Source organism: Sceloporus undulatus, chromosome 1 (genome assembly GCF_019175285.1).
Source record: "Sceloporus undulatus isolate JIND9_A2432 ecotype Alabama chromosome 1, SceUnd_v1.1, whole genome shotgun sequence".
Classification (NCBI taxonomy): Eukaryota; Metazoa; Chordata; class Lepidosauria; order Squamata; family Phrynosomatidae; genus Sceloporus; species Sceloporus undulatus.
This window is the reverse complement of record NC_056522.1, coordinates 154,231,677-154,254,453: the sequence shown is the minus strand read 5'-3', so window position 1 is coordinate 154,254,453 and position 22,777 is coordinate 154,231,677. Positions and strand designations below refer to the sequence as shown.

Sequence of the window (22,777 nt, the reverse complement as noted above, 5' to 3'; positions counted from 1 at the left end):
CTGGATTTGGATTGTGGTTTTGGGTTTGTTTTTTTTAATTGTTTAACTGTGGGTCAAATGTTCGGATAAAATAAGTCCATGCAAATTTGCCTTTTGTTGTACACAGACTTATCTTTTCCCATTGTAATTTTTCAGAGTTTTCTGTTTAAGTAATAAAGCTTCTAATCTTCTTTGCAGCAGTATCTACAGGCATAAGAACAATAGTGGAAACACTCAGAATTAATAGTTCAGCAGCTTAGGGCAGGCCAGGCATTCATCTAATAGGGGAAAAAACAACCATGACTGGATGCATAATTCCAATTTGAACATCTCAGATTTGGTTTTAAATAACAACAGTGGGATTACTTCTTATTATTGTACACTTAATGTATTCTGGCTTAACTTCATTGTCCAAACATGACACAAAATTATTACCAGTCACAGATTGTCCTTCAAGTCTGTGGAAAAGTCTTTTTTTAAAAAAAGGTATAGAGTACTTTTTTGTGCAGTTTATTATAGCAGATGTGACTGGGTTGGATCCAGACATGATCCTAATGAGTAGTCTCCTTGAACTCAAGGAGACTTGATCTAATCCTAATTTAAATCCCATGATTTCAGTGGGTCTAATCTCTGTATGAATACACTCAGATCCAGCTGGTTTCAGATCATGTTTTTGCAATTTATTCTAGAATTTGCCAACTGAATTAAGCGGGACTGCTTTAGAGTAAACAGAAGTGCACTTTTAAAATTGAATATTAGAACAAGCTATTAAAAATTAAGTATGGTTTCTGCATAACGGTACAAGATTAATTTCTCACATTATCAACAGAATCAAAGAAATGCCTTCAGAATCATTTGAAGCTTCCATTTAAAAAATTAATCATGTTCCATCTTTTCTTCCTCTACAATTTTTTTTGTGTTGCAAATACAATACAATAAAATAAAAAGAAAGAGAAGACACAGTTGGAATGCTGCCCCAGGGATGTTAGAAATGGAAGACTCCCATCCCAGCCATGTAAAATTCTATAAATGAGGGGTCTCATTTTCATTCAAAAGTCTCCCTTTGCTGCACCACAAGAATTCAGGATGAAAAACCAAGTCGAAAGAGGAAAGAACAGTCTGACTTTGAGCCCAAACAGACAGGCCAAAATAAAGCTGCTTCGGGTCACTTTGGAGGTATGCTGATTAAATGATGCATGTATCCTATGAGGCCAGAAGCCGTGCCAAAGTAGATGTAATAATGCGTGCAGCTGAATGCTGGACAGAAATTAAAGGATGGAGGTGAGAAAGAGGAAGCCCACCCAGAAGGATGTTACAGTAATCAAGTCGTGAGACCACTAGGGCATGGACCAAAATCTTGGCAGTAGAGGCGGAGAGATATGGTCAGATTTTGACAATATTGTACAAAAAGAATCTACAAGCCTTGGCTGTGGTCTGGATCTGAGGGATACACAACAGAGAAGAATCAAAAATAAAACCAAACTACAGGCTTGCTGGACTGGTTGAATAGAAATGTCATCAACAGAAACAGAAAAGGAGTACTGTATTGAAGAGTAGACTTAGGTAGAAAAATTAGAAGCTCCATTTTGGACATATTGAGCTTCAAGCATCAATACCGCATCCACTGAGAGACAGCTGTAAGACAAGATGAAACTTTCTGATCAAGATCCGGGAAAGGTCAGGGGTGGAAAGATACAGCTGAGTGTCATCGGCATACAAATGATAGGAAAAGCCAAAAGAACTAATGAGTTTTCCTAGGGATGATGTGTAGAGAGAAAACAAAAGGGAACCCAGAAATGAGCCCTGGGGAACTCCAACAGATAACGGAAAAGAAGACAAAGCCTGACCACCTGTGACCACTGCAAAAGATCTATCTGACAAATAAGATCTAAACCAGTCAAGAACAGAGTCTGAGATCCCAAGGTCAGAAAGTATATCAACTGGACGTCTGTGATCAACGGTGTCAAAGGCCGCAGACAAATCGAGAAGAATGAGAACAGAGTAAAGGCCATTAGCCTTGGCCTGTAAAAGATCATCCGAGATCTTAATGATACCCATCTCTGTAGAATGCGGTGGGTGGAAACCGGACTGAACAGGATCGAGAATGGAGTTGGCTTCAAGAAACTCAAGACAGCAAGAATAAACGACCCGTTCCAAAACTTTAGAAAGAAAAGAAAGAAGAGAAATCGGATGATAGCTAGACAAAGAGGAGTCAAGAGAAGATTTTTCAGAATAGGAGAGACTAAAGCATGTTTAAAGACCAAAGGGAAAGAACCCGTAGAGAGAAAGAGAGAGAGATTAAAGATATAGAGAAGCGAATACCACTTTAACTGCCATGGCTCAGTGATAAAAAATTATGGAAATTATAGTTTTGTGAGACATTTAGCCTTCTCTGTCAGACAGCTCTGGTGCCATAACAAACTACAAATCCCAGAAACCCATAGGATGGAGCCATAGCACTTAAAGTGGTATCAACCTGGATTATTTCTGCAGTGTGGATGCAACTTAAAAAGGCATTCTGGAGCCATGATGAGTGAACAGAAAGCAGCAAGTTCACCATTTACTGTAACAAATGAAGACAAGGAGGAAGCAACTAATTAATGGAACAATAGACATGAAATGTTTAATGAATACTTTGTCAGGCCATAACGATCAGGAGTTGTTGTTGTTATTGTGTGCCTCCAAGTAGAGGGGCCAACATGGTGTAGAGGCTTGAGAGATTAGGTATACATTGCAATTACACTTTTCGACAACAACATCATTAGGAATTATATAAAATAAAAAAGACAACAGGGAAAGTATACTATAATGTAAGAAACAGCAAATGTGATGTAATGTGTGTGTGTGTATGTGAAGAGGAAGCCAGGACTGTCTCTTGCCATACTCAGGCGCTGCAATTCCCTACTAGGCCAACCTCCTCCCTGTTGTTCTGCTGGTAGTCAAAGCCTTTTGAAGAATCAGACATCTAGCAATAGATTGATTGTTGAAGACAGGGCCAGTTAAACACAGGCTGCTGTACTTCTCTTAATGATATGTTTTTAAATCATGCTTTTCACTGCTTAAAATTGTACTTTTAATTTACTTGCTATAATAGCCTACCCTCCTTCTTTTATAATTGTAGCTTTCTTTTGTTGAACATTTCTCTGAGCTGTGTTGAGTCTCATTTCGAGGAGCTGGATCAAATAAAAAAAATAAATGGACAGAAGAATAAAGTGAAGTTCATTCCAGTCTAAACAGCTAATATAAAAGCTGCTCCATTCCATCCACAGCTGGACCAAATCCCAGGAGTTAGGTATTATGTGAAATGGCTGAAAATACACTGCTGTTTTACTGCTGAACATTCATATTATCCCTCTACAGGAGCACCAATTTGCAGGAGAAGTCTGGATCTCCATACAATAGAAGAGTCAACAATGTACATTTGCTGTGCCACCAACTAACTGCCTGGGGGGAAAATGCTGTCATGGTACACTGAAGGGGGGGAAAACAAATAAACAAGCTAGCCATTTTTGAATATTTAACGCCCACGTATGTATAAATCAGAACACACATGGAAACTATATGAACATCTTTTCTGCATAAATTCTCCATTACAAGAAATGCCAAATATTTTCATGCTTGTTTTCTGTTGAAAGTGGTTCTTTTTTTGCTCACTCCCTTTTTGAAAATTGATACAAAGTCTCCACCTGGTGGCCATGCATACAAGACACAGCCTCCCAAGCAAATTTTCACATTTTCTGTGACAAAGAATGTCTTCCTCATCAAAAAGCAAGCAAACAAAAAGATTTTCTGTGATATTTTTCAGATTTCAGGACATTTTGAGACAATTCATTTGTGAAGAAAACACACACACACACACACAAAGTCAGTGAGAGAGAAAAAACTATCTTTATGCAAACAGATATTTCTCTCTCTCAAAAAGTTCTGAAATTTAAAAGACTATCAAAAATGTGCAAAAAGTCATGTAATCTCACACAGTGGAGATAAAACATGTGAAATACTTTATTTTTGAACGTAGGAATAAAATAAACCAAATTTTATATTTACTCCACATTTTAGCATGACAAAGACATTGAAGATTTTCACACGACATCATTATATCGTTCCTTTATCGTCCCAAAGTGTAGTGGAATCATCATAACAGATAGACGATTCCAAAAGATTTTCACATGAGGCTGCTAGTGTTCTTAAAACTTTGATATATCAGAATTCAGCAATAAATAATTACAAAACGATTTCAAAACAGTTGTGAAAATCTTTTGGAATCGTTTATCTGTTATGATGATTCCACTACACTTTGGGACAATAAAGGAACAATATAATGATGTCATGTGAAAATCTCCCTAGTTTAGGAGTTGTTTAGGTCACAACTATTGGCATTACATTCAGAGATATGTGGAATGATTAAGGTGTAACGTTAGTACAAAAAACGTTACTAATGACTCTCTTTGGTCTGGTAGGGGTGAGGGCCAGTGGGGGTGGGGGTGATGCTATGAATTATTGCACCAGGAGATCCCAATCGTAGTGACACTACAGCCTTGTGGCAAAGGCCAGTTCAGGCAAAATGCCTCTTGGTTACTGCTCAGTTGCAACTCCCAGTCACTAGGTGCAAAGGGAGAAGCTTCTCCCTCGCAAGGAAGGACTCTCAATGTTGGTGCAAAGAGGGGTGCAGCCGGTGCGTGTGTAGGTGGGTTTACAGAGGCCAGATGCTCTGGACTGGAAACTGGCAAGGACAGGGCAAGGGACAGATTTTAACTACTGGAGCTGCTCCAGGACTGAGGACTCTTTCCAACAATTGACCCCAGATATTCCTCTAGTATCATGACTGCCCCACACAGCTTCAAGTGTCCCACCCACCCCACAAACATTGTTTCTTCAGCTACCTCTTCTCTCAGCCTGTTCAATGAAACTGCAGTACAAATCTGACCTGCCAGCTACATCCTGGCCAAACTCACAAAGCTTAAGCAGGGCCCCAAATATGGAAGCTCCTTTTTTGCCTCCACTTCTCTCCAACTGCCCGTACTAGTAATTTCCCAACCACCACTCCTAGAGAAAGATACAGCTAAGGGAGTGAGCTCATGTGGAGAGGAGAAGAGTGGGAAACACCACCACACAAGGCAACCAGTGTGGATGTGTGGTGGTTTTAAGGGACCCTGAAAAGTTTTATGCAACCTTCATCCCTACCACAGTCCTAAAGGCCACTGGTTCCCCTTGTCTTTCTTGTACACCAATACTTTGACTGAAAGCCCTGCTGCCCCCTTTTCCTCTCAGTGCTCCCCTGCTGCCCCCCCCTCGCCCCACTTTGGGAATTACTGCTCTAAAACATGTATAATATTTTTTGGGAAATAATGAAATCCTGACATGAAGGAAACTCTCCCATGATTCCAAACTACCACATTACATGAACAGCTGCTTTATTTAAAAGAACCATGATCAACAGTGGCCAAACAATATAAAAGATCCTCTGGGTTTTAATTATAACAATTAAAATAGCATGAAATAGATGTAGCTTTAGTTTGCTTCATCAATGAATGCATACACTCATAAAGATGGGAGGGGGGTGTGTCTTGCTGTCAACTGACCTTGAATCAACCATGACTCATGGTGATCCTGTGAACAAGGCATCTCCAAGACTCCCTGTCCTCAACTACTCTGCTCAGGTCCTGTAAATTCAGCTCTGTGATCTCCTAAACTGAATTTTTTCCATCTGGCATGTGGTCTTCTTCTGCTTCCCTCTACCTTCCCTAGCCTTTATTGTCTTCTATGGTGAGTCTTGCCTTCCCTTGATGTCGCCAAAGTATGATTGCCCCACTTTGATCATTTTGCTTCCAGGGAAGCCAAGGCTTGATCTATTCTAGGATCATCTGTTTGTCCCTTTGGCTGTCCACTGTATCCTCGGCATGCATCTTCAGTACCACATCTCAAATAGTTGACTTTCTTATGTAGTAGTACTCCCTTGTCTTTAAGAGTGTTAAAGACATTGATGTAGTCCATAAAGCTCATGCTGATGTTTTAGAATTCCTTGGTGTGCTTCAGTAGCCATCATAGGTTTGCAATGTGATCCCTAGTGCCTCCCCTTTCCTGAACTTCACTTGCACCTCTGGAATTTCTCTCTTCATATGTGATTGGACTCCTTCATAGAATCTCTCAATTTCTTCCTCTGCCTCTATCATTGGCACATATGCTTGGATTGTGCTATTTATAGGTTTTCCATAAAGCCTTATTGACATGATTTGCTCTGACTTTACAATATATCCTTTTGTTTTTGCTACATCTCTGCTGCTGCTCAGTAGCCATTTGTTGCTCTAATACAGTGGTACCCCGGGTTACGAAATTAATTCATTCCGCCGCCGCTTTCGTAACCCGGAATACTTCGCAAGCCGAAAAACCCATTGGCGCTAATGGGGAAAAGCCGCGATTTCGTGTGAAATAGCGCCAAAAAGCACCAAAAAATTTTTCGTAACCCGAAAAAACCTTCGTAACCCGGAACAGTTTTTTTAATTGGATTTTTTTCGTAACCCGGAAATTTCGTAAGGCGGCGCATTCGTATCCCGGGGTACCACTGTAATTCATGCATTCCCAATGCATTCCTTTGTTCTAGATTAATTTGTTTCCCCTCCCGGATGCATTGGCTCACCCTTTCCTTCTTTTCGCTTCAAACCTTTGCCCCATATGCTCCACCACTTCAAGTCTGGGAAAGTTACCACCACTCCATCTATTTTATGGTGTGCTCCTGGACTCAACTCTGAAACTGGATGCCCAGGTTTCAGCAGTGGCCAGGAGTCCATTCACAGTGAAAACTACTGTGCCAGCTGCACCCATTCCTTGAGACATCAAATCTGCTGTGGCAAAATATGTTTTGATTACATCCTGTTTGGACACTGTAATGCACTCTACTTGGGGCTACCTTTGGAAACTGTTCAGAAACTTCAGCGCATGTAAAACACCACAGAGAGAATGCTGACTAGGGGCAATTATAAGGAGCACATAACTCCCTTGTTGAAACTGTCTACCAGTTCATTCTAGATACAATTCAAAGTGCTGGTCATGACCTATAAAGTCCTACACTGCTTAGGTCCGGATTAGTTGAGAGACTTTATCTCCTCACAGGAGCCTGCTAGAGCCCTAAGATCTTCAGAAGACTTTCACTTGGTCCCACCACCATCACAGGCTCACCTGGTGAAGACATGAGAAAGAGCCTTCTTGGTGGCTGCTCCCTCCCTCTGAGATGCCCTTCCACAGGATGCCGCCTTCCGTCGGCAAGCAAAAACAGTCTTATGTGGGCAAGTATTTAATGTGTAACCATGGGATGGCTTTTTTATATGGGGTCTTTGCTATACAGGGTGGATATCATGTTTTATTGTGGTTTTAATGTTTATAATTTTATATTGTTTTTATGTAATGTTTTGTTTTATTGTAATAAGTTTTTAAAGAGTTTTCTGGGGCAAAGGTAGCATAGCAATTAAATAAATAAAGGGACACAAGGCGATTCACAAATAGCAATTAAATAAATAAAGGGACACAAGGCGATTCACAAATACTCTTTAGAAGGGCATCTCAGAGGATGGGAGCAGCCACCGAGAAGACTCAGGGCCCGTACAGACAGGCCAAAATATAGCTGCTTCAGGTCACTTTGGAGGTATGCTGTTTAAATTATGCATGTATCCTAAGAGGCCAGAAGCCACACCAAAGCCACATTCCAGTCCTAAGGACAGGACCACAGCTTTGGCACAGCTTTTAGCCTCTTGGGATGCATGCATCATTTAAGCAGCATACTTCCAAAGTGACCCAAAGCAGCTATATTTTGGCCTGTCTTATGGGCCCATAGTCTTGATTCTTCCTCATGGAGGGTGGCTGGCCATCTCCTCCTCAGCTGCAAACCCCTTCAATACCACCTTCCCAGAAGTTTGGTTGATGACTCCCTAAATCTCCAGCTTTTAACTTAATAGATGCATGAGGCAGTTTACAACCCCACTTTAATCAGGATAAAGTGGCATGTTGCAGTCCTTTCAGCTGATACTCTTTCAGTGCTCTTTCCCTCCAGAAATATGGCCCAAATCCTTACAACACTAAGCAGCAGGAGTGTAGTTACAGGGCGGCTAGAGAGATTGAAAGCATTGTCTGCCCCCTAAAAATAAGAATTCTGCTTCCTCAACGAAGTTCTTTCCATCCCCAAATTTCAAGCATTTCAGTATGTTCAAACTTTTGTTGAGCACTTAAAATACAGTATAGGGTATAACTACACTGCAGAACTAGTTTGACACCACTTTAGCTGCTGTGATTTATTCTACAGAATCCTAGGATTTGTAGTTTGGTGAAGTATCAGATCTCTCTGACAGACCAGGCTGAATGCCACAATTCTGTAGGATAAGTCACAGCACTTAAATTGGTGTCAAACTGCTTTTATTCTGCAGTGTGGCTACACCCCTAGCCACCCAAAGAAAAGGAAAAGTGACCAGGAATTCTAAGTGAAAACCATTTTCAATGTCTCACCCTCTGTAATGCTAGGAATTTGAGAACTGAAGGAAAATTTCATTTGGGGAAAGACTGTTACCATGAGGAGGTTGAATTGGTCTTGCTTCATCTGCACATATAAAGACTCTTGCTGGGATTATCTCATATATACAATGTACCCACTAGTAAAAAAAATGGAGAATCAATCATAGCAGTTTATAAAGAAAAAGTACCTGCTATATAGAAGAAAGATTGTATTAGCAGTGGGTAGTTCAAATTAGTTCCTCTAAGGCTGTAACTGCCTTACTTCACATTTAAAGACTCAATCTCTAGAAAAGCAAGCTGGGAAGAATCTTCTGCAAAAGAGCAACCCTACAGTGAATGAAGTTAAGCAAGTCAGGCATAGAAGAAGGCTTTGTAGGTAACAACTACTTCCATCCGTTCCAATAAACTCACACAGCTATAGTGCTGGTGGCTGGATTATACAAGGAATACCATTTTATTACTCCACTGTATTTAACAGGATGTGAGCACCTTCACATTTTGTTATACATGGGTAGTCCTGGAGCCAAACCCCAGCAGATACTAAGGGTCCACTATACACTGCATTTTCAAAACAATAACAAAACCAAAATAAAAAAACTGAAACTAAAAAAACCAAAACTAGAAATAATAAATTCCCACCACCCATTCTAATAATTAAAAAAAAAAAAAGGTTTGGGATAACCATTCATTCTTCAGAAGCAGCCATTTTAAAAGAGAGTGCATGCTTAGCCCAACCACATACAATGCAGTCAAACCCCAAGCTGAAGCAAACCAGATCCAAGCAGTGAAAGGAAGAACCCTTTCCATTTCTATCTCAGAAAAGAATACATTCCGTATCTTAGCACCCCAGTTCCTTCCCCTGTAAATGCAGGAAGCCATTAAGGGTCTTCTGTACATGTGAGCAAGGAACTATTCCCTAATTTAAGAATTTACTATCCCCAATCTATGCTCTTAAAACTTATGTGCCAAAGCCAATACATATTCTGGCATTGTTTTCTAATGGGTCTTATAAAGGATGTTCCACATCTGCTCCAAGTACACTTGATTCAATAGCTGAGGCTTTGCTTCCCATGCTTCTGCCAAATTAAAGTCAATGGGAATCAGGAGCAATAGCTTTTTGTTAGATGTACTACCTCTACAGAATGTCTTCTTCAGAGAATCAAAAGATGACCTTCAAAAAACCTTTAGCTAACACTCGTGTCATTTCTGTTAATCTCTGGACTACGCAACTGCAGTTTACTGCTATGTGCTTTGGTTTGTTTGGAAGGAAATGTTACTGTCTTGTTTCCTGCTGCAGTTTTGTATTTGCTGATCCTGGGAATGCTTTATTTTTATTTTGTGACCCACTTTTGTAAAGACAAAATGGGATGCAAATTGTTTTTATAAACATGCCTTGCACTTTATCCTATCTAGTGCAGACACACAATGGCTGTTGGTCCTTGAATTTCCACAGAGATTCATACAGCAATGCAATACGCATCACTGGCGAAACAGGCATGACCAACAGCATTCTGTTTTTAGTGCTGAAATGGCACCAACAATTGCAACAACAAACGTATCTATAGTTGCTTATTCTATATTCTGGACCATATGAAAGGAAAACACATACAGACACAGAAAAATACACACACACACACTGACTCCTTAATATCTCACTGAGGTTATAACATCATGTTTCTTGATTTCTGCACATTTATTTTAATGTATTTATTTCTAAAAGCTTTGAAGAAGTGGAGAGACGGTGATATAATGAAAACCAAAAGACAACCTTAATGTTTATTCTAGCTTTATTGCTACTGCATTAAGAAGCTCAGATCACTGAAATCAGAGGATGTTTTTACTTAAACACAGCAGCACACTCTATTTACATAAAGACTGAACATAAATATTTTAATACTATGTGCTAGTTCCCTCATAAGTTAATTAATGTCCTAATAAACAAGTTCTTTATTAACATCCAGTTAACATCAGAATTTCTGAAGTCGTATCATGAGATTGTGTAAGTACATAGTTTGGCTTCATATGGATTGTCTGAACAAAGAAGCATATTCTTCTCTGGTGTTAGAAGAACCCCTCAGTGAAAGAGGATGCATCAGCTCTACAGATGGACCACAGTATTCAGATGCAACAGTTCCTTTCATCATTTGGAGGCACTGTTTAAACCACTTCTGTGAAACAGCTATAATGAGTTGGGAAGGAGTGGATTTTAAAGAGAAATCTATCAAGCCTTAAGTGGAGCTTCCCCTTTCAAATGCAGCTCCTCACACAAATAAAAGCAAAGTGCAAGCAAATAAATGCATGTCTAAAACTACAAAATTACAGTTCCTGTGAGCAGATAAAAATTATTTATCAACATTTAGTGCTGAGTTCCTTTAGAACCAAATAAATATATACACTCTATATAGCACATACTGTATATAATAAAATATGCTGCACAATTTAGATACTTCCTTCTGGTAAACAAAACATTATGTTGTTGTTATGTGCCTTCAAATCATTGTCAATAATACCAATTTCTTATTGGTATGTATCCTGATATATACATATCCTTAGCACATATTAATATCTGTAGCCAGACTTCAATAAATGAACTCAGTTAATACGTGAGTATTCTCAGTCATGTGAAACTGAGTAGGGGATCGTTCAAATATACCATTGGAATTGCCAGAACGTGTGAGAATTCACAGGGAATACTGACCTGCATTTTATAATAATAAAGATACTTGCCAATATGTTTTGCTGGAGTCAAAAGATTTTGACATTCTATTAGATCTGTGCCAGATCAATTTCTTTCGGATAGTAAAAGCATTACACGAAGAGGCTTTGGCAGGCTTGGCACTGTGCGTTTAAAGCAGAAGTGTACTTAAAGCATACTACAAGTGTGCTTAAAGCTGAAATCCACAAAACTCAGGGATCAAATGCACAACAAGTTGCTGCTTCTCACGAGTCTGCATTCCTTATATAGCCTGTTGTGTAAGTAATTTCAGCTGAACAGTCTGCTATAGTTTAATACGTGGATCCATCCACAGAATAAATTTTACTGCAGTGTTTCAGAAACTAGTTGATACATAGTTACTTTTTTTTGAAACCACAAACAAAATTACAAAACATTGTTAGACTTTACTAATGGTTTCAGCAATACAGAAAAAAGTGGTGTTTAAAAAAAAAAGATTAGGCCTTGGTCCACAAGGATACCAATGTTGCAAGAAGACTGAGATAATAAACACAATTCTTTTCATTATTATTTCAAAAACAAATCAAGATACAAAGAACTGATAAAAAGCACAATTGCCTGGAAGAAACAAATACAGTTGTGCCAAAACTGTATGAACACTAAAGGCTGTTGCAAATTTTCAAGTTCATGGATGTTTGTTTTAGAATTGTAAGAGTATGGTAGAATAATTCCATCGCAAACACTGGCAATTTAAAATGTTAACCTATGGTCTGTATTTTTCTGCAGAGGCCTTGAGCAATTGACTAGTGTCCAAATTTATTACTTGTATCCAAGTGTAGAGATTCATTTTATCAGGTTTTTACCTGAAAAAGAAATCAGATTAAGAACATATAAACAAAAGCATAAACTGCATTTATTTACTTGGGTTTATTTTTTTTGGTGGGGGGGGGAATCAGAATACATAAACATGGCTTCTGTAAATATTAGGAACTAATTTTTGAATATGCTTTACCTAGGATCTTAGCATGTTTCTAAACAAAGTGTTGCTGTTTTGTTTTTCATTCTTAAATGTATCTGAAATTGTTTATGCTTAGTTTCTAAGGTAGTGTCCGTGTGTAAGAACTTCTAGAAATGCATGAAGCTTTAACTGGACTTTATTGGAAATGTGTGGAGTCATATCCAAATGACTAGATTACTGTGGTCAAACTAATCATGGTGGCAGGAGACCTGTTGGTGGACTCATGGTTAAATTGTTACAAAGTGGAAAAGAGAGATTTTAAAAATAGCATGCGTGAAAGTTAAGGAGACAAGCTCAATACTTCTGAATTAATGTTTTTCCCCAAGCCACAGGTTGAAAAAGCTGTTTTCCTCCTAGGGGCAGGCTTTGGTTTTGGGGTTGTTTTTCTTTACGAGATTCACCAACTAGAACTGGGTGGATACTCTCAGAATTAAAAAGCTTCCTCTGAACCCAGAAAGTCATTCACAGTTCAAAAGAGAACTGAGCTCAGTCCTTCAACACAGAAGTCCACTCTTGGATTTCCCCAAATCTTTTAATTGCAGGTAATAAATCTCTGGTATTACAAATTCGAAAGATATCTTACCAAACTAAATTCTAATCTACCTTCGGCCCATCCCTAGCCTACATTGTTTAAAGTAAGTCCTGGGAGGACTTGTCAAAAATATTAGAAATATTTTCAAGAAAATCAAGTGTGCATGTTGGGTTCAGTTATACTTACCCATCTATGCTGGCTTTAAATTCTCTCTCTCTCTTTTTTTTAACATACACACACACTTTCCTAGCTTTCTTGTAGGGACCTGGCACAATCCACATATCAGTATGCCAACTGGCATGTTGTGTCACCCTGCACTGCCCCTACTCTAGTGGTTAAGGCAGCTATTTAGTCAATCCAGGCCTCTCAGCAGTAAAATTCTTTACATTCCAGCCTTATCTGGATTCAAAACTGGACCTAAAATAATTATTTTCTCCATACAAATGAATAAAAACTATTTAAGGAATCATTTGAAACTAACCTCTCCCATGAACTATTCATGTGCTTGACTCTCTTCATGAACCTGCATCCCATCAATCTTGGCAGTCAGTTCCGAAACAGCAGGGATCTTGTGTGTTGCTTTTGACAGGAGACCTGTAGAGTGAGTTTGTTTGACTTTTCTGTCACCAGCTTGGTTAAATAGGTTAAGACGACTTTCGTTATTTCTTCTGCTACTGCATATCAATGCCTTCCAAGCTTTTTTCTTAGAACATAATTTTTTGGTGTGATTCTGTCTTGAAATTTTGCCACATCTGAAATGCAAACCTGTTTTTTGTGGATCTTCCTCCCTATCTGACAACACAATTATGGCATCAGAGTTCTTTTGATTGCACATCTGAGATGGCTCACAAAGATTTTGTGAGTTCAACAAACCAGTGTTTGCACAATTAATTGAACCAAAGGATGCTGTAGTTTTAGTATACACTGCACAACCTGCAGCAACCAACATGTCTGCTGCATTCTTCTGCTCACAGAAAACATCTACCTCTAGTTTCAGTCCATGGCGGTTCTGTCTAAATCGGAATGTGAGACCTTGTCTTCCAAAAAATTGTTGAACTTTAAGTTTTGCTTCATCATTCCACTGATTCCCGTCAGCAGGTGACACTCTAAACAAACAAGAAGGGTAAGTTAATCGTGGGCATTTGACAAGGTCTTCTGGGATAACTTTCAATTTGTGGATATCAGAGATAGGAAAGGAAGCTGATAACCCATCATCAATAAAAGTAAGTATTAACATACTGGAAACTCTTAAGACTTCAGAAACTTCAACTCTGTTCCACTTTTCATTATCCTCAGTCTTTAATAAGCAACAGGCACCAGGAACAATGAAGTTCTGTGGCACAGATGGCAGATTTTCAGGAAGGTCAGACAGTAGCATAAACAATGCTTTCAGAGCTTTAAATGAATCTTCTAACTGGATACAGAAATCTGAAGGGTCAGTGACCGATGTGACAAATCCAGCATACTTCCTATCGGTCTGGAATGATGTCCATAAAACTGAGTTAGGTCTGAATGATAACTCTGGCACTGTTTTATCCATTAATATATTTCCTGATATATTAGTTAAAGATCTAATGAAAATGAGGCGATTCCAATATTCCAAAAGGAGACTCTCGTCTATTAAAATGTCTACTTCCCAAACAGAAATAGATTCCAGGTATCTGAGGAACAGGAACTTTATGACATGGTGTTTTATAACTGTTACCACATTCTGAAAAGACAGATTGCCTAGATTTCCAATCCAAACCCATTTGCAAGGCACTGCTTTCCTGGGAATACTTCGGATCTTGCCACCCAGAGTCCGCACATCATGAATTGATACTACTTCAAATTTCCCCAAATCCATGAAAAATACCAACATATACTCCTCATCTGCATATTTCCTTATAATTTCAGAGCGATACCATTTCAAGGTTGTCTGAGATTTTGTCAGGCATTCCAACCCTTCTTTAATATTTTCCACTGCAGGGAAGGAGTTCTTTTCAGCTTCTTCAGCAGCCATCACATTTAAATCAAGCAGCATTTGGGCATCCTTATTCAATTTCACAAAGAAATCACCATTTCTGGAAACATGACCTATTTCACCTATTTCTCTCTGTCCAGGTTTTATTTTTTGGTAGGCAACCTTAGGCAGACCTTCCCACATATTTTTGCTTTCTGGTTTTTTAGTTTGATAATGATTGCAAAAATCTGCATCTGCTATTAAAAGCTGTTTTGTGATGTGATCAAGATTTGACACAAGTTTTTTCGGTAAACCTTTACTGATTTCTCTCTGCATCAACTCACTTATTATAGACACTCCATTAAATAATATATCAATCTCCCACTGTTGACCATGCTGTTGTAAAAATTCAAACGTGAGTAGCTGATCTTTTACTTTAGTGACAAAGTAGGCAGCAACATCACTACTCCAGTCTTTATATGGAAAAGCACACTTTGCTTTGCTAAGAAAACAGTGTATGCTAAGTCTTGGGAAATTTAAGAAATCCTTTTCCATCTTGAAGATTTTTGATGCACTCACTATTGTTGTATTACCATAATCAATAAATTCTATTTCAAAATACCCTTCTGATTTAATTTCTTTAACAACAGCTCTATATATGCAATAATCAAGTTCATACTCTGCTAAAACAACATCCCCTTCCTCAAGTTCAACATGTGTCTCTGGCTTGAAAGCCAGCACACCTGCGTTCAGTTTCTCAGCAAGTTGCACAATTGTATCCTCATCCTCTGCACAATGAATATAGAAACTTGACGGGCTAGTTACCCAGGAAATGTAACCCAAAATTTTGGTATTTGGCTGAATATTATGTTGCTTAAGACTGGTATATTTTTTCCTACTAGTACCATTCCTTTCTTGTTCAAAAGGGCTTAATTTCCTCAAATGTGATTCAGTCATCTTATTTTCAAGCACATCTTGACTAGGGTGGTCAACACTTTGCACCAACATTCCTGTATTTTCTGTTGGGAGCTTTACATGCTGTTTCTTAAGATCAAAGGTTCCTTTTCCACACTCAGCATTTAACTTGCCAAGATTTGGTTTGTTTCCTATTCCATTATTCCATCTAACCACTTTTTTTTTTACTTCTGTTTTATCTGCATCAAACTTCACTTTGGATACCATTTCCTTCTTTCTATCAGACTCTTCTCTACTTCTGTCTATAATTTCTGGGTCCTTGTTACATTTACTTTGTTTTAATAATTCTCTGATCTTCCTATTTATTTGTAGATTGTTATCATACAATTCCACACCAAGCTGCCCATCCGATTCTTTAGCTACTATCACTGCTTTCAGATCTTTCCCCAAGTAATTTGTTTCAAACCATTTATTTATTTCAACAGGGATTTCAGCATCTTTAAAATCTGCCAGATAACATTTGATGGCTTGCATAGGGGTGAAGAATAATTCTGAAGCATGATCTGGAATAGGAATCAATTTATTTTTTGCTACCAACTGTTTATTCCCAAAGTCCACAAAGTTTACTTGGCAGTAATCCGATGATTCGCTGGGAAATGCTAAAGCTCTGTAGAAGAGGCCATCTTCAAAATATTGGGCTAAGCATAATCTGTTAGTCTTTATTTGGTCTATACCATTTGTCATTTGACTAATCTCTGCAATCTTTTTCAACAGCGTGTCTATATCCTTTGCATTTCTATTTAGCTGGCAATAGAATTTTTTAGCGCTGTATATATGAGTTACACAAACCTTCTCTTCATTTCCAATTTTTATATTAAAAGATGAATAGTAAAAACTGTACAGCGAGAATGATGGCGTAATGGATCTTGAAAATTCAAAAGAGCCAAACTGTGCATGACCACGTTCTAGGAGAAACTGATGTAAACTACCAAACGGACTCCGCAGGTCAACCACATTATAGAGAGAATTGGGACCCTTAACAATTAGGGCAAAGATTGTACAAGTCAGTTTCCCATGGGAAGATGAGAGAAAATCCTGGAAATCACTATATGCCTCTTCAGTCCAATTACATGGGTCAAATATTAAGGATTCAGTAAGTTTGAAAAGACAACATCTGAATACTTGACTTTCCAGTGTCAGAAAATCTGGGAGAATAGCTTGAAGATCTTTCAGCAAAACTCTTTCGCAGTTGCCATAGTCCACAAATAATACATCAACTTCAGTTCTGGAAAGCCGTTCCAGTACTGCAGCTCTGTACCACTTTCCATCCTTAGAATGTTTGACAACACAGGCAACCTGCCCATTCTCATATGGGTTTGTGTGCGTGTTGTAATGAAGTTGAATTTGCTCCATCAAGTTGTTTAGCTCCATTAGTTTATTCTGCATCTGACATGAAAAGTGACCTAGTGAAATACTGTGACAACATAACACATCAAGTATAGTTCCTGGTTTAAATGTGTACTCTTTATAAGGTTTCTGGTTCTTAGTTTCCCCAAAGGCTTTTCTATATTTTTTGGAAAGTAAGCTTTCCCATTGTATGGAAGCAAAGCCAGGTTTTTTCACAGGAGGACAAATATTCAGTAATTTCTTATTCTGACCAGCACAGTTAAAGCTCACAATTTTATTCTTCTGAGTATGAGATTTAATTTTTGCCCTTTTACATTCAAGTTTTGAGCAATCTTCTTGAGAATCTGTGGTAACTTCGGGAAGTGGATCTTTCTTTACTTCCCAATATTCTGCATATCCAGCCTGAATCATAAGCTTGAGAACATCACCTTGCTCTGTGCCATTCATACACTGTACATTGACAATGTACACATCTTTCTTTTTTGCAATGGGATGGATTATGAGTAGTTTGCCTTCCACAATTGTTTTAAAAAAGTCAGTTTCTTTCTTAATCCATTCATCCTGAATTGAATGTGCATTAGCAAGTGAACAATATATGGCTAAGGCTGGTAATTCTAGAAATTCAGGAAGCAAAATTCTCACGTCAAAAAGAGACACTATTGCAGTATTCCCAAAATCCAAAAAGCTAACAGTAGCAGTACTGCCTTCCACTTTCATTATAACAGCTCTGTAGAAATTCTTATCTTTGCCATATAGGGCACAACACAGCTTTCCAGGTTCTGGATTTTCTAAAATATTATCAGTTTCAGCTATATCATATACACCTGCTATTTTTTCCATCAAATCTTCAAACTTATCTAGATAATCTTTAGTTTGAACCCAGAAGTTTGATGGATTCAAGATATACACTGTAACAGCAAGACAGATAGAATCTATTTTCATTTCTGCTGTTTGGCAAGGCATTTTTAAAGGGCAGCACATTGAAGGAGAGTCCTTTTTATCTGAAGAATGTTCTGATTGTAGAGTATCTCTATAATTACATTCAGAAAGTGTAAGACTTGCACCAGAGGTCGTGTCCCCCAATGTACAAGAAACTTCCTTGTTAAAGGAAGGACAGCACTGTGGAACCACATTATTTCCTTGAGGGAGATGTTCAGTATTTTCTGCAGAATATTTGTGCAATGTAACATAATACACGTATTCATCAGCACAGAAAAGATCAATCTGGACAGAAACCGTGCTTTGTCTTAACAGGGCCTCCTTAAATATTTCTAGTTGCTTTTGTCTTACAGTTTCCTCCTCATCATTAAGACATGATAGTGCACAAGCAAATGAAAACCCAGGCACTGAAATGAATTCTGGTTGAAGCTTCAAAACATAACTGGAAGGCACAACTTCGCAACCGCCAAAATCCATAAACCAAACCTTCACTTTGTTATCAGAAAGCAGCTGCTGAATCACTCCTCTGTGCCACTGACCATTTTTCCGTTTTGCTGCACAAAGAACTCCAAGATTCTCAAAGGACAGAATATTTTCTCCACTCATAGTTTCATAAAGGGAGGACATGTGTGCCGTCAACATATCCAGATCCATCTCCTGTCTTAGCAACTGGCAGTAAAATTTACTCGGACTGACTGCCACAGATATTTTCACTTTCTCTACCTTACCAACAGGTAAGGGTGGCTGAAGGTTTTTCAGAATTTGTTCTGGTTCCGTTCCAGCACTGAATAATACAGAGTCTGACCTTGTGTATTTCTGCTGCAATAGATCTGGCATTTGTTTACAAAGAGACTCTTTTGGAAATTTAGTCAACATTTCTACAATTAGACAGAATGTATCTCCGTCAACAAGTTTTCCCAATTTCAAGTCAACCAAATCGCTAGTTATTTTCGGCACATCAAGGAGAAATGTTTGATGTGGTAGAATGGCTTGTATTTGGCCTTTAATCTGCAAGTTCCTTAAGGCTGAAAAGTAATTCAAAGCTTTTAGAGTCCATTTTTCATCCACTGGTAGAATATTTGCAAAAATACCAAAAACCATCTTTGGAGGCAGTTGGAACAGCTCATCAGTGGCAGAAGCAATGTGAGTTTCATGAACTGTCAATACTTTTCCACTGTCTATAAGAAATACTTCATAGCTTTGGTTCTTCTTTTGTACTATTCTTCCCCTGTACCATTCTCCACAATCTGGATCTTCTACTAAACAAACTTCACCATCGCCAAGGCTCTCTCTTACCTTTGACACCTGCTGTATTTCACTCTGTAGTATGTGGTAGTCAAACTCACATTCTGTGTAATACTGGCCTTGAAATTTCACAAGAATTTCTTTTGGATGGTAGTATATGTCAGTCAGCTTCAAGTGTACTTCTAGAAACCTTGTTAATAAAGACGAATCCATCCCACCTGGAAAAAACAAAATGTAACATAAGCAATAATGTTTTTAAAAAGTCAAGATGCCAATTACACAGAGTCAGATCATTTCACCATGTAGCTCAGATCTGTCCACTCTGAATAGCAGTAACAGCTCTTCCACAGACTCATATTAATTTTAAGATACCCAGCAAAATCTTTCCTTCCTGTCCTATAAGATCTCTAGTGAGTCTTGTCTATATTGGACAAGCTGTTCTATGGGTTCTGAATAGCTCAAGAATCATTTTGAATGTTTTCCTGCTGCGATGGTGGGAGTGGGGGGAAAGTCAGAAAATCTAGAAGACTTTTCTTTACCACTTCTGATGATAAAAAAAATTAAAGATTGCATTCCTTCATATAGCACACATGGGAAAATCCCTGCTGAACCACCCCATATTGCATGACAGGAAAAAGCACAATAAACCTCAAAGAATAGGATGAAGAATGTAAGGGAGGAGCAAAACGAAGTCACCAAATTTTGCATATTTATCCCCACACACAAGTGAGAGCAAGAGTGTTGTAATGGCTCATATGTTGGACAATCATAGAATCATAGAGTTGGAAGAGACCACAAGGGCCATCCAGTCTAACCCCCTGCCATGCCTCTGCTATGATTAGGTTGGTTTCTCCAGCTTGACCATGGAAACCCACTAATGACCTATGCACAAAGATGGAAAGAGTCAACAGTCCTGAGATGAGAAGATTGGTTGTTCAAATGGTATGACCTTGGCTGCATCCACACTGCAGAAATAATCTAGTTTGGGCACTGCTTTAACTGCCATGGATCAGTACGATGAAATCCTGGGATTTGCAGTTTGTTGTGGCATCAGAACTCTGTGACAGAGAAGGCTAAACTAAAAATCCCAAAATTCCATAGCATTGAGCCATGGCAGTTAAAGCAGTGTCAAACTGAATTTCATCTGCAGTGCATATGCAGCCTTAGTAGAAATTGATAAGTTGACAAATACATGAAATATAAGAGGGTTCTGTTATGGTTTTTTCAAGTTTTATGAAAAAGGAATGTTTTATATTTTTCTTAGGTCCTGGGCGAGGACTTTTAATTGCACTATGATAGTAGGTTTTAAACAACATAATAATCATCATCATAATATTAACTCTGGAATAAACTAAAGTTAGATAAGTAATATAAAAGAAGCACAGTCAGGTATGCTGGAAGCTGTTGCTTCCATTCAGTGTGTAGTACAATTTCGTTTTGCTTTTTCAACTTTGTTTGTTGTGAGTCATATGTGGTTTTTCCTTGTATGTTGTTTTTTTACATATAGGCCTGTTCCAGACTGCCAAAATAAAGCTGCTTTGGGGTCTCTTTGAAGGTATGCTGTTTAAATGATGCATGCATCCTAAGAATCTGGAAGCTGCACCAAAGCTGCACTCCAGTGCTTAGGAATGGAGTATGGCTTTGGCGCGACCTCTGGACTCTTAGGACCCATGTATCATTTAAATAGCATACCTCCAAAGACACCCAAAGCAGCTTTATTTTGGCAGTCTGTAACAGGCCATAGAAAATTAGTGTGTATTTATGTGTCAATATTTCTGTGTTTGATTATTTTAATAGAAATATTTAAAAGAAAAAAGGAAACTCATTGGGAGATCTTGGGAGAGTAACACACTCTCAGCCCCTGGTGTTTTTTTTCTGAGTAGACACACTAAGGACGGGTGACCAAATATCCTAACCGCAAAAGACAAAGCACCACAAAATGCAGGACATTCAAGGAAAAAGTGTGTGTGTGTGTGTGTGGTGGGGAAGCCAGCTTTGGAAAGGGCCAGAAACTGGGAGAGAAGTTACTTGGTGGAAAGGAAAGGAAAAGGTGTGTTTGCAGAGAAGGCACCACTCCAGAAAAAGGAGGACCATTTGGCTCCAAGAGCCTGCATGATGTAGTGGTTTGAATGTTGGATTACAACTCTGGAGACCAGGGTTCGAATCCCTACTCAGCCATGAAACCTACTGGGTGACCTTAGGTAAGTCACACTCTCTCAGCCTCCAACATTATTCACTCTTCACAGATTACCATAATATGCAGGGCACAATACACTTACCCTTTGGATTTCATGCTTTTGGCAAGGAACACCTCAGTTCCAAAAAAAAAGTGCCTCTACTGGGATGGCACTGCATGCACCATACCAATGAAAATTATGAGTGAGAGTAAATGCTAAAGAGAGTCAGTATAGTGGAGTGGCTTGAGGGTTAGGTTATGACACTTGGGAGACCAGGATCAAATCCCTCCTCAGACCAAGTCACACTCTCTCAGCCTAAGAGGACTCACAGAATCAAACCATAGTGGAATGGCTTGAGAGTTGGATCAGGACACCTGGAGCCCAGGGTTCGAATTCCTGCTCCCAAGTCACACTCTTTCAGCCTAAAAGGGCTCACAGAATCAAGTTGGACCAAGTCACACGCTCTCAGCCTAAGAGGACTCAAAGGAGCAAACCATAGTGGAGTGGCTTGAGGTTAGGACACTTTGGAGACCAGAGTTGGAATCCATACTCAGATGTTTAGCCAAGTCACACTCTCTCAGCCTCAGAGGACTCACAGGAGCAAACCACAGTGGTGTGAGTGGCTTGAGGGTTGGGTTAGGACACTTGGGACCAGCCCAGGGTTCCACTCCCTGCTCCAAGTCACACTCTCTCAACCTCTTCAAGGGGAAGGCAATGGCACAGTGGTCTCTGTACCCTCCTTCTGAATAAACCTTGCCAAGAAAACCCAATGATAGGGTGGCCATAAATCGGAAAGCAACACAACAAGAATAGAAGCAACAGCAGTAGTAGCAGCAGCAGCAGCAATGGCAACAAGAGCAGCCACCACATGCCTCCCTCCCAGGCCCTTACTTCTGGGATGGCGCCTGTTCCTGCTGCTGCCTCCTTTCTTCTTGCACTCCTCCTCCTCAGCCATCCTGGGCGCCTGGGAAAGGAAGCACTGCAGCAGCAATCTCTTTGGGGGATGGCTGCTGCTGCTGCTGCTGTTGCCTTTATCTCCTTCAGCCCTGGGAGGGCCTTCCCTTCCTCCTCCCCCTCAGACATTTTAAGAACCTCAAGGCCTCTTTCATCGTTTCATTTGTGTTGTGGGAGGGGGACATTCCTCCCCTAAGTCCTCCCAGGTTCTCTTTGCTGCTTTCCTTTTTCTCTCAGCAGCAGGAGGAAGGGGTTTGGTTGTTGTTGCTAGGACTGCATCCATCCACACTGCAGGAAATAACAACCCCACTTTAACTGCCAAGCTGGATCCATGCTGTGGGACCCTGGGATTTGTAGTTTGTTGTGGTACCAGGGCTCTCTGACAGAGAAGGCTCAATGGCTCACACAGGAAGCTTTTTAAAAGTCTCAGAATTCCATAGCATTGAGCCATTTACAGTGGTCTATACTGTACTATACTATACTATACTATACTATA

At 39.2% G+C, this 22,777-nt stretch overlaps 1 protein-coding gene across 3 annotated transcripts in view; it reads right to left on the bottom strand.

The window, feature by feature from the left end:
• Nucleotides 1–10,258: 10,258 nt before the first annotated feature.
• TDRD15 (tudor domain containing 15) overlaps nt 10,259–22,777 on the bottom strand; it is a 36,999-nt gene continuing 24,480 nt past the window's right edge. Inside the window, exons 1-3 of one of the 3 annotated variants that reach the window (XM_042446009.1) lie at nt 22,219–22,544; nt 13,184–19,368; nt 10,259–12,015 (exon numbers count right to left, since the gene is read on the bottom strand). In XM_042446009.1, the coding sequence (XP_042301943.1) occupies nt 13,196–19,368; nt 22,219–22,282 (6,237 nt within the window). In that variant the 5' untranslated portion in view covers nt 22,283–22,544 and the 3' untranslated portion in view covers nt 10,259–12,015; nt 13,184–13,195. Of the gene's footprint in view, nt 12,016–13,183; nt 19,369–22,218; nt 22,545–22,777 lie in introns of those variants that run through there. The other 2 variants (XM_042446010.1, XM_042446011.1) reach the window with 2 other exon arrangements.